Source organism: Canis lupus, chromosome 26 (genome assembly GCF_048164855.1).
Source record: "Canis lupus baileyi chromosome 26, mCanLup2.hap1, whole genome shotgun sequence".
NCBI lineage: Eukaryota > Metazoa > Chordata > Mammalia > Carnivora > Canidae > Canis > Canis lupus.
The window spans coordinates 25,024,429-25,041,421 of NC_132863.1; the positions used below are offsets into that span (position 1 = coordinate 25,024,429).

A 16,993-nucleotide genomic window follows, 5' to 3' on the forward strand; every position below is an offset into this window, starting at 1 on the left:
AGGACTCCAGGATCATGCCCGGTGCTGAAGGCAGACACTCAACCACTGAGCCACCCAGGCGTCCCCCAAGTGCAGATTTTATTTGGAATGATTTTTTCTGGCAGTCCTTTACATCACTTTAGTCTTCTGTTGTAGTCAGAGCATCCCTTTAGCAGAAATGAAGAAGGGCTCCCTCAGTTTTGTCTGATGAATCCTGTCATCTTCAAATCATTCTTGTTGAGCTCTCAGTCCTGTGACCATCCTCACTGAGTTTCTCTTATTTGGTTGTTTTCTGATCGCTCTTCCAGCCTTCCTGAGTTGATGGGTTATCCGCAGGCACCTAACATCATTTTCATTAGTGTGAAATCCCACATTTTTGCCTGGAGTCATTTTGTTGTGTGTTCACCTTATGTCATCGGGGAGCAGCTGCCTCACAAAACCCTGCACAGAGTGCGTGGGAATAGGTATTAATGATAAGCAAGGAGGGGTATTTGTCAGGGGACTTCTCCCAGTTCTTAGTGAATATTTTCATGTTGGAATGGTTTTGCTTCTCTGTACAAACTTGTGTCTGTAGAGATTTATCCAGTAACCTCTGTTACTCCTGGGTGACGTGTCTAGGCTTCAGATAAGTAACAACAGACCCTGCTTTTAGAATGCACAGGCTTTGGGATGCCTGGGTGGCTCAGTGGTTGAGCATCTACCTTCAGCTCAGGGCGTGATCCCAGGGTCCTAGGATTGAGGCTCACACTGGGTTCCTCACAGAGAGCCTGCTTCTCCCTCTGCCTGTGTCTCTGCCTCTCTTTTTGTGTCTCTGATGAGTGAATAAATAAAATATTTTTCAAACAAAAAAAATGCACAGGCTTCTTAGGGAGACAGGTGTGTAAATATGCTTACATGTACTGTGACAAAATGCTAATGTATATGTAGATATAAGGTACACAAGTACCACAGTGTGACATTGGAAGATGTCCCTAAAGCAGTGATATCTGAACCGGGTTTTGAAGGATGAATAGGAGTTTGCCAAATAGACAGTGGGTAGAGTAGAGTGTATTCCTAGTAGGAGGAACACCAAGTGTAGAGACATAAAATGAAATACCAAGTGGCTTAGAAAGATTGTTGTATAGAGTAGAAGTGGAAGAAATGATGTTAAGATGTGGCCTAGGGGAAAAAGTAGGGCCAGGGTAAAAAGGGCCTGTAGAAACCACAAAAGCATTGAGAAATTAACAGGGAGACCAGGCCTTAAATGGGTATGTATAGGGCAGCTTGCCCTGGAGGAGATTGAGTAGTAGAGCCAGAGAGGTAGGAAAACCAGGCAAAGCTTTGGCTAGTCAAGGGGTAGAGATTTCTGGTTAGTGATGGATAATTCCCATTTGTATTCAGGGGGCATTTTCTTTTGCTTTTGCCTTAACAATTTGTGGATTATCTGCGAGTTCCCATGACTGTGTGACTCTCTGGAGTGAGATGCCAAAGTAAAAGGAAGAGAACACCTACTATGAGCCAAGCTCTGACTTAGGGACATTGATTTTTTTACCACATTTGTTTTGTTATATTCTAAGCTATTTGAGGATAATTTGCTGACATGATGCTCTTTTACCCTTTGACTTGAGTGTACATTTTCTGGAAGTAAGGACAATCTCTTATATAAGTACTGTATAGTTATCAAAATCAGAAAGTTAAATCAATACAGTTCTGTTTCCTAATATACAGACCTTATTCAAAAATTTGCAGTTGTTTCAATAACATCCTTTATAGACAAAGTAAATGTTTTTTCTGGCTAGGGATCTAAGCCAGGTTCACACATTACACATCAGATAGTGTGTCTTTATTCTCTTTTAAGCTGGAACAGCTGCTCATTCAGTCTTTGTCTTTCATGACTGTTATATTTTTGAAGAATATAGGCCAGTTATTTTGTAGAATGTCTTCAGTTCGGATCTATCTGATTTGACCTCAAGTTAGATGCAGAATTGGCACTCTTGGCAGGAAATATCACAAAGTAATGCTCTGTCCTCAGCACATCATATCAGCAGGCACATGACATTGGTTTGCCCCGTGTTGGGGATGTTACCTTGGATGACTTAGTGAGGGTGGCATTTCTGGGAGGAAGTTTTAATTCTTTTTTTTTTTTAAGATTTTATTTATTTATTCATGAGAGAGAGAGAGAGAGAGAGAGAGAGAGGGGCAGAGACACAGGCAGAGGGAGAAGCAGGCTCCATGCAGGGAGCCCGATGCGGAATTCGATCCCGGGACTCCAGGATCACGCCCTGAGCCAAAGGCAGACGCTCAACTGCTGAGCCACCCAGGCATCCCGGCAGTTTTAATTCTAATGGTTATTGCTGAACTACCTTCCACACAAACCTGTGTCTCCTCACTGCTCAAGCCTGTGAAGTTCTTGCCATCTCCTACCTTACCCACCTGCAAGATCTCTGTCCCCCTGGGAGCTCTCTCCCACCTGACTTGCTCTTTCTTTCTTGCCATCTGGAGGCATTTAGCCTGTGGTTTTCAGAGTGTGGCCTGAGGGAGTCTGCTGGGCCTACCACAGGTGCAGCCTCCCTGTGAGTTACCCATGGTGGCCCTGGTATGCAGATGTCAGGGCCCATGTTTTTACTTTGAGCATGAATTGCCCATTTACCTGTGGCATTCCTCACTGGAATCTCATCATAAATAGGTCCATTTGTTGGCAAATGTTTTAATGATCAGGAGACTAGGGAGTGGCTTGTGACCTGAAACTGCTGTTTTGAAGGCTTGTTAGCCAGTGATGTTATGAGTAGAGACTGTGTCTATAATGCTTTGTGATGTATGAGCAGTTTGGCACAGTTGTGTCCTTTGACTCTTGTGACAATCTTAAGAATGAACAAAGGGCACATCCATTTGCGATTCCTACCCCATTTTAGGGATGAGGAAACTGAGGGTCAGAAACAAGCAGGTGCCAGGCCTGGATCCTTGTCTGGCTGACTCTTTCACATAACAGATTGTCACTGGCACTCAAATCAGGTTATGAACAGGACAGATGTGGTCCCTGCCTCCAGAGCCCAATTGCTGATCATAATCAAGTAAGCAAGTAAATAAATAATAATCATAGATAATAAGTGCTAAGAAGAAAATAAAACTGGGTGACCTGATAGGGAGTGCCTAGGGGTAGGCCATAGGGGACAACTTGGGACAGGGTGCTCAAGGATGGCATCCCTAAGGAGGTGACATTTGAAGTGAGACCTGAAGGTTAAGAAGGTGCTACCCAAGGGAATACTTGGGGAAGAGTGTTCCAGGTAGCAGGAACATCAAGTGCAAAGGCCCTGAGGTAGGAAAGAGTTTAGTGTATTCAAGGTATATTAAGAAGGCCAAGATGGCTGGAGCAAAATTGAAGCGAGCAGTGGAGAAAGATGAAGTCTGAGAGGTAGGAGTGGTCAACCCACTAGAGCCTCATAAGCTGAGGTAGGGACTTCTAAGCAAGGATGTGACATGGTCTGATTTTTTTTCTTTTTTTAATTTTCATTTTTTAAAGACTCCCTCTGGTGCTTGCTTCGGCAGCACATATACTAAAATTAGAACGATACAGAGAAGATTAGCGTGGCCCCTGCACAAGGATGACATGCAAATTCGTGAAGCATTCCATAGAAAAAATAAAACAAAATAAAAATAAAGACTCCCTCTGGGGCTCCTGGCTGGCTCAGTCAGTAGAGCATGTGACTTTTTATCTCAGGGTCATAAGTTCAAGCTCCACATTGGGTGTGGAGCCTACTTAAAATTTTTTTTTAAAAAAAGGAAAAGAATGGGGGTGCCTGGATGGCTCATTTGGTTAAGTGTCTGCCTTTGGCTCAGGTCACAGTCCTGGGATGGAGCCCCTGTCCAGCTCCCTACCTGGCAGGGAGTCTGCTTCTCCCTCTTCCTCTGCATATTCCTTGGCTTGTGCGCACTCTGTCTCTCAAATAAATAAATAAAATCTTAAAAAAAAAAGGGGGGGCGGGGGCAGCCCAGGTGGCTCTGTGGTTTAGCGCCACCTTCAGCCCATGGCCTGATCCTGGAGACCCAGGATCGAGTCCCACATCAGGCTTCCTGCATGGGGCCTGCTTCTCCCTCTGTCTGTATCTCTGCCTCTCTGTGTGTGTGTGTGTCTCTCATGGATGAATAAATAAAATCTTTAAAAAAAAAAAAAGAATGAATTAATTAAATGTAGAATTTTGCTTCTCAGTGTTGGCCCTGGGGGAGAATGGCTGGTTCCTGGGCCAGTCCAGTCTCCACACACTGCTCTGTCTCCTCTCTTGCTCCTTCCCATGTAGGTGTGTCAAATGTGTCAACAAATACTCTACCCCCGAGGCCCTGGAGCACCACCTGCAGACAGCAACTCACAACTTCCCCTGCCCACACTGCCAGAAGGTGGGTACCACTGTCCTTTCTGGGCTGGGGCAACAATAGGGGGTGGGAGATGGTAGAGCAAACACCTCATGTCTCCTCCCCTCCTGCATCAGTACATGCAGCAAAGCCTGGGCTTGTCTCCAGAGACGACACTTCACCTTTGAGGAGTAAGAGCCCTGCCTGGCCCATCTGAGCCACTAGATAGCACACAGGGCCACCCTGGGGCCCCTGCTGGGTCCGGCCAGGCCAGGCTGTGCTGATGTGGGGTGAGGCCTCTCCTGAGCCCAGGCCCAGCATCTCCAGTGGCCTCCAACTTCCTGATATGTTATCCATCTTGTTACTGGTTCTTCTTTTCAGTGAATCTGAAAGCCATCACTGAAGCCTGTCCTTTCACATCATCAGATATCCAGGCAGTGTCCTAATTTCTAATTGTCTCAGAAACATCATAATTTTTGTCAGGTTTCTTTGTTTGAATCAGGTCCACATACTCTAATTGCTTTCTGTTCATCAATAGGTTCCCCCTACCAGTGCTTCTTCCTCTCTTTTCTTTTCTTTTCTTTTCTTTTCTTTTCTTTTCTTTTCTTTTCTTTTTTCCTTTTCTTTTCTTTTCTTTTCTTTTCTTTTCTTTTTTTTCTTTTTCTTTCTTTCTTCTTTCCTTCTTTTTTTTCTTTTTCTTTCTTTTTCTTTCTTTCTCTCTGTATCTCTAATAAATAAAATCTTTAAAAAAATCTCATATTAGGAACTGATTGTAATTTAGTGGGTTAGATGGTGACTTTTTTTTTTTAAGATTTTATTATTTATTTATTTATTCATCGGGGGTGGGTGGGCAGAGACACAGGCAGAGGGAGAAGCAGGCTCCATGCAGGGAGCCCAACGTGGGACTCGATCCCGGGTCTCCAGGATCAGGCCCTGGGCTGAAGGCGGCACTAAACTGTTGAGCCACCCGGGCTGCCCCAGATGGTGACTTTATAAACGTAGATGAACAGGAGCACCTGGCCAGCTCAGGTGGTAGAACTTGCGACTCTTGATCTCGGGGTCATGAGTTTGAACCGCACATTGGGGGTAGAGTTTACTTTAAAAAATAATAATAATAAATAAATGAACAACATGTATATGAACATTCAAGGGCAGAATCTGTGTTGCCTTATGTGACATTGGAGAGTCAGAGAGGGCTTCCCAGAAGCAGTGACACCCGAGTTAGGTCTTGAAGGCTAGGTAGAAATTTGTCAGGCTAAGAGAGAAAGGCCTCCTGGGTAGAAGAAGAAGCCTAGCAGAAGCTCAGAGCATGCATTATGGGTGAGTAGGGGGAGCCGTGAGGAGCCGTGAGGTTCTAAGGGCTCAGCCTGACACTGGTCCCTGATCCCTTTTGGGCAGGAAGGAAATTGTTTCTGTAAGTGTGGGAAAGGAAAAACCTCTTAAGCTCAGAAGATGGTAAGGGCTAGTGAATCAGATCTAACACCAACTCCTCTCTTCTGACAGGTGTTTCCTTGTGAACGCTACCTGCGACGGCATCTGCCCACCCATGGAAGTGGGGGCAGGTTCAAGTGCCAGGTGTGCAAGAAGTTCTTCCGGCGGGAGCACTACCTCAAACTGCATGCTCACATCCACTCAGGTTGGTTCCCTGTCCCCATCAACTCCTGCCCAGCCTACACTCTCCCCTAACTCCCTCTCTATTCCCCTTCCCACTCTGCTCTGGCCTTTGCCAGCCCTCTTCTCCCCATCCAATTCCTCCCCAACTCTTTCTTCACCCCCTTCCAAATCCCCTTTCTGGCCTCCTACCAGACTGCCCTCTCAAGTGAACAGGAGTTCCTACTGATGCTAGAGTAGATATGTATCTCTGGAGGCTGGGGGTGGGGGGGACTGTTGGCCCTGCCCCCTAACAGCCCACTGAGATCATTCTGAGCCCTTAGGGGTGGGGGTGCTGTTCTCACTGCACAATTCCCACCCACACCTGGACGGAACCCCCATCTCCTTGGTTCCCCCATTGAGACACATTAACATTTTATTTTCTTTTAATCTTTAAAAGATTATTAGTTAAAGGGTGCCTGGGTGGCCCAGTCTGTTAAGCCTCTGCCTTCGGCTCAGATCATGATCTCAGGGTGGAGCCCCATATTAGGCTCTCTGCTCAGCAGGGAGTCTGCTTCTCCCTCTGTGTGCTTGCTGGCTCTCAAATAAATAAATAAAATCTTTAAAACAAGAAAAGATTATTAGGGGTACCTGGGTTTTTCAGTCGGTTAAGCATCTGCCTTTGGCTTGGGTCATGATCCTGGGACCCTGGGACTGAGCCCCACATTGGATTCCCTGCTCAGTGAGAAGCCTGCTTCTCACCTCTCGCTCTGCTTGTGCACTCTCTCTCTCTGTCAAATAAATAATAAATAAGTAAAAAGATTATTAGTTAAAAGATCTTTTTTTTTTTTTTTTCATTGAAAAGGACCTAAAGATTGCAAAAACCTGGGATGCCTGGGTGGCTCAGCGGGTGGGCAGCTGCCTTTGGCATGGGTCATGATCCTGGGATCAAGGATCGGGTCCCACATCCGGCTGCTGCGAGGAGCCTGCTTCTCCCTCTGCCTATGTCTCCGGCCTCTCTGTCTCTCTCTCTATCTCTCATGAATGAATGAATGAATCTTTAAAAAAAAAAAAAAGATTGCAAAAACCTGAGTAGAAAATCTTTGAGGGCAGCCCCGGTGGCTCAGTGGTTTAGCACCACCTTCAGCCCAGGGTGTGATCCTGGAGACCTGGGGTCAAGTCCCACATCAGGCTCCCTGCATGGAGCCTGCTTCTCCCTCTGCCTGTGTCTCTGCCTCTCTCTCTCTCTGTGTCTCTCGTGAATAAATAAATAAAATCTTTAAAAAAAATCCTTGATATTATAAAAGCAAATATGAAAAAAAAATAACCCCATCTCCTCACCTCAGATGTATAATCCAAATGCTTGATGTTTTTTTTTTTTTTTTGGTTTGTTTGTTTTTTTCATTATGACCTATGGTAAAAAATATTTTTTATACTACAACCCAGGAAACGTATTTATATACAGAGGATATATTTAAGTAGAAATTTCATAAAACGGGCAGCCTGGGTGGCTCAGCAGTTTCGTGCCGCCTTCAGCCCAGGGAGTGATCTTGGAGACCTGGGATCGAGTCCCACGTCAGGCTCCCTGCATGGAGCCTGCTTCTCCCTCTGCCTGTCTCTGCCTCTGCCTCTCTCTCTGTGTGTGTCTATCATGAATAAATAAATGTTTAAAAAAAAAAGAAATTTCATAAAACAATATTTTCCATTCTGTTCAATTTTAGTTATTAAAATAGCCACCAAGGGGCAGCCCCAGTGGTGCAGCGGTTTAGCGCCGCCTGCAGCCCAGAGCATGATCGTGGAGATCCTGGATCGAGTCCCACATCGGGCTCTCTGTATGATGCCTTCTCCCTCTGCCTGTGTCTCTGCCTCTCTCTCTGTCTCTATGAATAAATAAATTTTAAATAAATAAATAAATAAAATAGCCACCAACAGGTTGTGACTTGCAGTTTGAAAAATACCGACTCCCCTCTTCAAAGATAACTGCTGTTAGTAATCCTAGTCTCAGTCTTTCTTTCTCTTTCTCTTTTTCTTTTTCTTTCTTTCTTTCTTTCTTTCTCTTTTTTTCTTTTTCTTTCTTTCTTTCTTTCTTTTTCTTTCTTCTTTCTTTCTTTCTTTCTTTCTTTCTTTCTTTCTTTCTTTCTTTCTTTGAGAGAGAGAAAGAGAGAGAGCATAAGCTGGGGGAAGAGAAGGGGGAAAGAAGCAGACTCCTTGCTAAGCAGGAAGCCTAACGCAGGGCCTGATCCTAGGACCCCAGGACCATGACCCAAGGCAAGGGCAGCCACTTAGGCAACTGAGCCACCCAGGCACCCCAGTCTGAGTCTTTCTGGTTTAATTTTATATCTCTACAGCACACTTGCTTACTTTTACACAATTGAGGACATATGTTATTTGCTCTGTTATGTACCTTTTTCTTCACTCATCAATATACCTTAAAGATGCTCCTAGCAGTACCTTCTTTTTCTCAGCTGTGGAGAATTCCTCTGTATTTCCTAATTTTTACTTAACCAGTTCCTATGGATGGATACTTAGATTATTTTTCAGCTGATAGTTTGTACCCAAAATGCTATATAGGTCCCCTTGGCATGCTTTTGGAGTATATCTGTAGTTGTATATTCCTAGCAGTGGAAATGCTAGGTTAAAATATATATGCAGTATAGTACTGAGTTTCTATTTGGGATGATGACATAGCTCTGAGATGGACGGTGGCAGTGATTGAACCACAGAGAAAATGTACCTAATACCACTGAAATGTACACTGAAATGGTAAATTTTATGTATATTTTATGTAAATTTTATGTATATTTTACCATAATAAGGGGGAAAAGTACATGCATTAGTAATATTGGTAGATACTACCAAATTACTCTATAGTTTTAAGAATTATTATTCAAAAGTAATACATGCTTATTTAAAAAACAGAAACAGCATAGAAGTACATAAGGTAAAGCTTTAAATTCCTCCTTCAAATCCTATTTACTACTGACAGTTTGGTATGTACCCTCCCTCAACTTTCTCCCTGCAAATTTCATGTATACACAAACACCTGTGGCTAGGGCTGTTTTGGAGTATGAGGATTGTACTTTTTTCTAACACAAAGGGGATTATCTTAAGCTGTTCTACAGTTTTCTTTCCCCCCTAGCAGTATGACCAGGAGCCTCATTCCAGATCAGGAAACACAGATGGACTCTAATCTTTTTAATGACTGCAGACCATTCCATTTTAAGGACCAGAATTTCCTTAATCACTGGGTTGGCATTTTTTCAAAAGTACTTTATTCATTCCAGAGGGAGAACAGGGAGGAAATAATGGCAGGAAATCAGAACAGCGCAATAGCACAGCAGCTCTTTATCCACAGGACAGGTTGTGACACCTGACCTTCTCCCTGCCCTGGTCCTCACCAGGCTCTGGAGCAGTCAACATGGGGCAACTCAGGTGAACTCTGCATCATACTGCTAGGCGGGCATCTTAGTTCCCCCAATCACTAGGTGCAGACCATATGACCTTCAGTTTTCTCATCTAGTTCTTAGTGCATAGTTTGTTGCAACGATTCCATTAATTAAGGTGTAATTCCCTGCTCCCCTATGGTGGACCCTATTTCAGTAAGTGCCACAACCATTCACCCGTCACTCAGCCCCACCTAAGATTCATCCTGGACTGCTTCTGCTCACACCCCACAGTCAATCCACTGGCAAAGGCTGCCGATTCTGCTTTCCTAACATGATCTGTACTTAGCTACTTCCCACTCTTCCACCCCCACCACCCCTAGTCTGTTCTCTGCATGCAGCTAGAGGGAGCCTGTGGCACTTTTTTTTTTTTTAAAGATTATATTTATTTATTCATGAGAGACACACAGAGAGAGGCAGAGATATAGGCAGAGGGAGAAGCAGGCTCCCTATGGGGAGCCTGATGTGGGGCTTGATCTTAGGACCCCAGGATCACAACCTGAGCCAAAGGCAGACAGACACTGAGCTACCCAGGTGTCCCACCCATGGCACTCTTAAGTCAGATCTGTCAGTCCCTGCCCCACTGGGCCCATCTGTTGGCTTCTCATCTTGTTCATAAACCTAGGCCTTCCAGACCCTTCCTGTTGGGCCCAGCTGTGTCTTGCTGACCTCCCCTTCTGCCTCATTTTCCCTTCCCCATTGTGTTCCCACCACACTGGCCTCCCCACTGCTCTTCAGACATACCATACACTCCCATCCTTCCTTCTTCCTGGGACCCTGACTCTAATTTCCATTATGGCTCGCTCCCCTACCACCTCAGGTCTCCCCTCTTGCCTCATCAGAAAGGCCTTTCCTAACTGCCCTATCTGAAATAGTCGCCTCTCCTCTTTGGAAAAACAAAGTCATGAGGAATGGGGGAGGCTGTTTTTTTCCCAGGCCACTTCCCTAGAGGGGCTGTTATCCTCTAGTGTACCCCAGATTCAGACTCCATCTCATGGGACCCCCATCTATTTCTCCTCCTGCAGGTGAGAAGCCCTACAAATGCTCAGTGTGCGAATCCGCGTTCAACCGTAAGGACAAACTGAAGAGACACATGTTGATCCATGAGCCATTCAAGAAATACAAATGCCCCTTCTCGTGAGTAGAGATTGGTATGAGTGGGAGGGGAAGATTTACCCAGCAGTGGGATAGGAAATTGTCAGGGCTGAGGTTCTGAAGGCCCCCCTCTTCTTTCTTCCTATTGTGAGCCTTGCCTGCCTACCTCACTCCCCACCCTGCTTCCTTGCCTAGACTTTAGGGTACACAGGGAGTCCCTCATGCCCAGGGCTAGCACAGAGAGTCTGAATCTGGTGAGGTCCCCCTGACCAGTGGTTTTGGGTTCTAGGACACACACAGGCTGCAGTAAAGAGTTCAACCGGCCAGATAAGCTGAAGGCTCATATCCTCTCCCACTCTGGTAAGTGACTGCTGGACCTACCAGGAGAGTCTGAATCCCTGGGGCAGGCCCCCTATAAAGAGAAGACACATCTCATGAAGTTTATTATCACTGCCTGGTATATTCCAGCCAACAGACTTTTGCTTGTGTGAGCCATGAGCCAGGCCTGCGTTAGGGTCCTCAGGGTCCTACAGAGGGAAGTCAGATATAGTCCCCCAGGCTGCGCAGGGGGAAGCTGACCTGAGGGCAGATAGCTGTAAATCAGAGAGGTGCCCAGTGTGATAAAGATATGGATTGGGCATGGAAGGAAATCAGATTCTACCTGGGTCCAAAACATAGCCAGAAACATTCGTTGGTACCCTTAGCAGAGCAGGGCAGCTGGTGTGTGGATCAAGGGTCTCCACCCCACTCCTCAGTTCCCCAGGGGCTCTATGGCACTTCCTTGGGTGCTGTGGTATCCCCAGAGCAGCTTGGCTGGCTTTCTACATACCATTCAGTCTAGAACATGGTTTCTTGGCACTCCTGATATTTGGTAGTATCAGATGCTCTGTCATGGGGGCTGCCCTGTGCATTGTAGGATGTTTAGCAATATATCTGGCCTCTACCCTCTAGATGTCAGTGGTATCTTCCCCACAGTTAGGATAACCACAGATGTCTCCAGAAGACAAGCCAAACATCTCCTGGAGGGGAAAAATTGCCCCTGGTTAAGAACCATTGGTTTATAGAAAGGACTTAGTGGCTAAAGAAAGTTTCAAAACTGGGAGACTAGAGTTGAGAACTTGAAGATAGAGGGCCTGATTTTGATTCTTAGCACTACCACTGTCCTCCTATGTTGCTTCATGCAAGTTACTGCCCCTCTCTGAGCCTTCATTCCAGGGAGGGTGAGGGGAACATGGCTCAGGGTGAGTGTGGGCTGGAGTTGACTTCATGGTAAACGTAGAGGCACCAGTGATTCATTCAGTGAATGACTATTGAGAACCTATCACATGTCAGACTCTGGGGGTGATGTGGGGGAATCAGATGGGCAGAGCCCTACCCTGGCTCCCTGGAGAAGCTTAGCACTTAGTTGCAGAGATTGAAAATGAACAACAGACAAGTATGTTACAGTGAAATGTGCAGGGTACAAAGACAAGAATAAAGAGTGATGGGGCAGAGAAAGATATGAAGCGGGTATCAGGGAGGTCCTCCTGGAGGAGGTAACATGAGTGCAGTCCTGAGGGACGAGAAGAGCTGGGAAATAGCTTCCAGAAGGAGGGAGCAAGTGCAAAGCCTTGGGGCAGGAAAGAGACCGTGTGTATGTTTGTGTGTGTGTGTGTGTGTGTGTGTGTTTAAGACAAAGAAGGGTGAGTGGGAGGTGAAGAGCTCATAGAGCAAGTGAGGGGCAGCAGGGATTGGGGCTGAAAGGTGAAAGGGGTGGTCAGACTGCACAGGGCCTTGTGGGAAACTTGGAGAATCACTGGAGGGTTCAGAGCAAAGAATATCACTATCCTTTGTGTATTTAATGAAGCCATCTCTGGCTGCCCTGTGGGGATGGTCTGAGGGGCAAGGGTGAGGCAGACAGACCAGAGAGGAGAGAAAATGGTGACCTGGCAAGTTAGCCAAGGTTTTGGGGCTGAGCACGCTATTCTAGGCAGAGGGGAAACAGCAAGTACAAAGGCCCAGAGGCAGGAGCCAGCTTAGTGGCCTAAGGAGAGCATGTATGGCTGTCTGGGAGTGAATGGCCCGGGAGAAGGGGAAGATGAGACTGGCAGGAGCAGAGCCCAGATCACACACATGCTTACAGGACATGCTGAGAGACTGGGTTTTATTCCGAGTGCAGAGGCTTGGTGGTAGAGTACGGGGTCGGGGTGCCTCTCACTGACTTCCCCTCGCTCCAGGCATGAAGCTCCACAAGTGTGCCCTGTGCAGCAAGTCCTTCAGCCGCCGCGCCCACCTCGCGGAGCACCAGCGCGCTCACACGGGCAACTACAAGTTCCGCTGCGCCGGCTGTGCCAAGGGCTTTTCCCGACACAAATACCTCAAGGATCACCGCTGCCGCCTTGGCCCCCAAAAGGATAAGGACCTGCAAGCCCGGCGGCCCTCCCGGAGGAGGGCAGCACCCCGCAGCGGCAGCAGTGGTGGGCGCAAGGTGGTGACCCCCCTGCCTGACCCGCTGGGGCTGGAGGAGCTGAAGGACACGGGGGCTGGGCCAGTGCCCGAGGCTGCCCCAGGCAAGCCGCCCTTCTCAGAGCCAGATGCAGTGCTGTCCATCGTAGTGGGTGGCACAGTAGGTGGCGAGCCTGAGCTGGTAGTGCCCGGGCATGCTGAGAGCCTAGGCTCCAACCTGGCGCTAGCGGAGCTACAGGCAGGGGCTGAGGGCCCATGTGCCATGCTTGCTGTGCCTGTCTACATCCAGGCCTCAGAGTGATGGACTCTTGGTGTTTGCTCCCCGAGCCTGGCCTAACACTCACCTTTGGGTCCAGGCCTCAGGGACTGACTAGAGATCCTTCCCAGTGGAAGTGAGCCATTGGCCAAAATCCTTCTAGTCAGGGACTGACTAGAGATCCTTCCCAGTGGAAGTGAGCCATTGGCCAAAATTTGTGAACCCTGGCCTATGGCCAGCCTGCTGTAGCTCCTATTCTGATGGATAGCCCTGCAGCATTCTGGAATGTGAGGCAGGGCTGCCTATGGCTTCCAGGTAGGGACATTGGAGATAAGAGAGCTGGCCAAGCCAGCAGTCCCGGGTCTGGCTGGTCCAGGCTGGTGTCAGCCCACCTAAGAGAGAAGACAGGATGGTCTGACCTGCCCTTCGTCTGGGCTATCTTGGTGTGGCCTCTAGTCAAGATGCTCTTCTGGAGGCCTGAAATGGGTGGGGCCCTTATCTTCTGGATCTTTTCATACACGGTTCCACATGGTATCTACAGATGACTCTGTGATGTAGACATTTAGGTGGTACTCAAGTGTCATGGTTAGAGTGCAGCTATCAGCCAGATTTGGCTTCAAATCTGCTACTCACTTGCTGTGTGACCTTGGTTATGTCACTTTACCTCCCTGAACCCTGTGTTTCTCATCTGTACAATGGGGCTTATGAAATTTTGACCTCATAGGGCTGTCATAGGGATCCAGTATGATGAAATGTGCAAAGAACTTGGCATAGTGCTTGGCACTTGGAAAGTGCTCAATAAATGTTTGTATCAAAGTGTGTCCAATGGCTCAGGCTTGAGCCTTGGCAGTTTCTTTCTTTGCCCCTAGGTGGCAGCACCCCCTCCTCCAAAGTGTTGGGGGAGCTGAGAGGTCCTATGGCCCCTTGTGCACAGCTGTGCTGCCCCATTAGCCATGGAGAAGTTTGATGCTCCCAGAATGGTTATTTAAGAACATGGCTGTGGAAGGGGTTTATATTCACTTCTGAAAATACAAGATCCTGGGTCTTGCCCCAAACCGTTTGGCATCAGAAACTCTGATCAGAGCCAGAGGTCCATCTCAGGCAGGCCTCCAGAATCCATAGTTGCTCCCACCACCTGCGCTCTGTCCCCACTCCCCAGCTAGTCCAGAGAAGAAGCAAACCAGGCTTATTGGGAAACAAAGAAGAGAAAAGGGGCCTTGGCCAGTGTTTCTTCATTTCCATTCACAGCCACACTGCCTCAGTGATAAGAGAGGAAACAGGCTCCAGAAGGGTCAGGACGGGATGCAGCACAGCTCTTGCACTCAGTTTGATGAGTTTCCTTGAAGACTGGTACATCCCTCAGATATCTGTGTTGGGGCTCTGGGCTGGAGCTCAGAGCAAGTCCAACTTCCCCTCAGGAAAGGTACAATGCAGTAGGAAGGACCAATGAGGAAATGGCACACCACTGAGGGGGTGAGAGCTGTAAGTGCACCCAGCCTGCAAGGCCAGAGGAGGAACTGGTAAGGACAGAAAATCTCTTCAGGGGAGGTCACACTTGAGCTGGTCCTTAACACGGAATATTTTGATGGATGGATAAATAGGGGAAGGCATGCCAGGGAGAGCAAGCCATGAGACAAGCCTTCAAGGTATGACAGTTCTGGGGCTGGTGAAGGGACCAGGATGACAAGAGATTTGGGGATAGTGGTTAGATCATCATAATCATGAATATATTTCAAGCTTCCACACGAGGGACACTGCACATAGCACCTCAGCCCCACCAGGTGAGAATTGTTAATTTCCTTATTTTGCAGATGAGAACACAGAGGCGCAGAGAAACCAAGCTCCTTGCCCAAGCTCACACAGCTAGTAAGTCACAGAGCTGGGATTCCAGCTGGGGTGGCCTGCCTCCGTGCACTGTTAGCCACTTTGCTGTATTGAAATAGAAGTTGATGTTGAATCAGAAGTATCCTTGGATGTTAGGTTAAGGAATTTGGACTTTATTCTCTTCAAAATGGAGGAGTCATGGGAGGCATGAAACATTTTTTAAAATTGTGACATTAAAGAAAATGTTAAAAACCGTATCTCCATCCTAATACAACTACTGAAGTTATATTTCAGTCTCTTCCTGTCAGTGTACACATGCATGTATATTTATCAATAATCATAAGGCTTGTGTTTACTAGCACTTATGCCATGCCTGGCATGTCCGAAGCACTTTTAATTCCATCTTATAGCTGAGATGAAGCCAAAGATACAGTGAGGTTAAATAGCCCCAAGTCACACAGCAGTAAGTGGCAGAGCTAGGCCACAGAACAAGGGGCATATCAGCGTCTAATATTTGATAGATGCATAGTTGGACTGCAGGGGAAGAAGCTGGGACCACACATTGGGTTCCCATAACTACATCCCTCCTAGATTGGCAGATGGGAAGACTGAGGTCCAGAAAGGGGAAGGCGGGGGTGCCTGGGTGGCTCAGTTGGTTGGGCATCTGCCTTCAGCTCAGGTTATGATCCTGGAGGCCTGAGATTGGGCTCTACTTCAGGCTTTCTGCTCAGTGAGGAGTCTGCTTCTCACTCTCATCCTTTGTGCTCTCCCTCCCCCCTGCCAAATAAATAAAATCTTTTTTTTTTTTTAAGGGGGAAGGCCCTTGGTCATGGGTTACTCAAAGTTGACACCAGAGCTGCTCCAGGACCCCAGAGCTCTCTATAGGACCCCCAAGGTGCTGGAGAGAATGAAATATAAAGAGGGTCCATCCTGAGCATCCAGGGTTCCACAGAGATGTTCAAATCAAGTAGAGCTAGGTTTGAATCTGGCTCTGTCCCTTCCTACGTATGTGGCTGTGGCAAGTCACATCACCTCTCTGAGCCTCAGTATCCTCATATGTCAGATGGGGGAGAATAATAGTACCTACCCAATAAAGTTAGCACAATTCAGAGAGAATTCAGGTAAAGCAGAGATAATGGATTGGGTTGAATGCAGCCTACAGATAGACTTTGTTTAGATTTCACAATGAAATCTAATTTCACAATGAAAAAAAAAAGCCAATATTTAAAAATAATGAAATTAAAAACCTGGTGAAAAGGGAGATGTATTCCCTCTGTGTCAAGAACAAGAAAAGGATGCCTGCTACTATGATTCCACATTGTGTTGGAGGCCTAGCCAAAGCAATAAGGCAAGAAAAAGAAACAGTATAAGGATCAGAAAGGGTGAAATAATGGCAAGAATGCTGAAATAATAGCAAAATCAATATATAAAAATTTACTACATTCTGGGATCCCTGGGTGGCGCAGCGGTTTGGCGCCTGCCTTTGGCCCAGGGCGTGATCCTGGAGACCCGGGATCGAATCCCACATCAGGCTCCCGGTGCATGGAGCCTGCTTCTCCCTCTGCCTGTGTCTCTGCCTCCCTCTCTCTCTCTCTGTGACTATCATAAATAAATAAAAATAAATAAAAATAAAAATTATAAAAATTTACTACATTCTATGAATAAAAAAATTGCTGGGTTCCTATACTCCAGAAGCAATGTAATTAAAAATGGGGAGATTGGGGGGGAACCTGGGTAGCTCAGTTGGTTAAGCTTCAGACTCTTATTTTCAGCTCAAGCCTTGATCTCAGGGCCATGAGTTCAAGCCCTGTGTTGCACTCCATGCTGGGCAGAGTCTACTTAAAAAAAAAAAAAAATGTTTAAAAAAATTGGGGGGAGACTTGGAGTGTCTGGCTGACTCAGTGAAGCATATGACTCTTGATTTTGGGTTTCTAAGTTTGAGCCCAACATTGGGTGTAGAAATTGCTTAAAAATAAAGTTTTTTTAAAAAAATGGGAGATTTAGGGGCAGCCCCAGTGGCCCAGCAGTTTGGCGC

At 46.8% G+C, this 16,993-nt stretch overlaps 1 protein-coding gene and 1 non-coding gene across 3 annotated transcripts in view; both read left to right on the forward strand.

Annotated features, from left to right (window-relative positions):
* Nucleotides 1–16,606, forward strand: part of ZNF341 (zinc finger protein 341) — a 46,999-nt gene extending 30,393 nt beyond the window's left edge. For both annotated transcript variants that reach the window (XM_072800627.1, XM_072800629.1), the window contains 5 exons: nt 4,254–4,350; nt 5,809–5,941; nt 10,364–10,475; nt 10,723–10,793; nt 12,650–16,606. In XM_072800627.1, coding sequence (XP_072656728.1) covers nt 4,254–4,350; nt 5,809–5,941; nt 10,364–10,475; nt 10,723–10,793; nt 12,650–13,179 — 943 coding nt within the window. In that variant the 3' untranslated portion in view covers nt 13,180–16,606. The remainder of the gene's footprint in view (nt 1–4,253; nt 4,351–5,808; nt 5,942–10,363; nt 10,476–10,722; nt 10,794–12,649) is intronic.
* LOC140618888 (U6 spliceosomal RNA) lies at nt 3,489–3,595 on the forward strand. Its single transcript, XR_012018887.1, has one exon. It is a non-coding gene; the product is annotated as a U6 spliceosomal RNA (small nuclear RNA).
* Nucleotides 16,607–16,993: the final 387 nt, after the last annotated feature.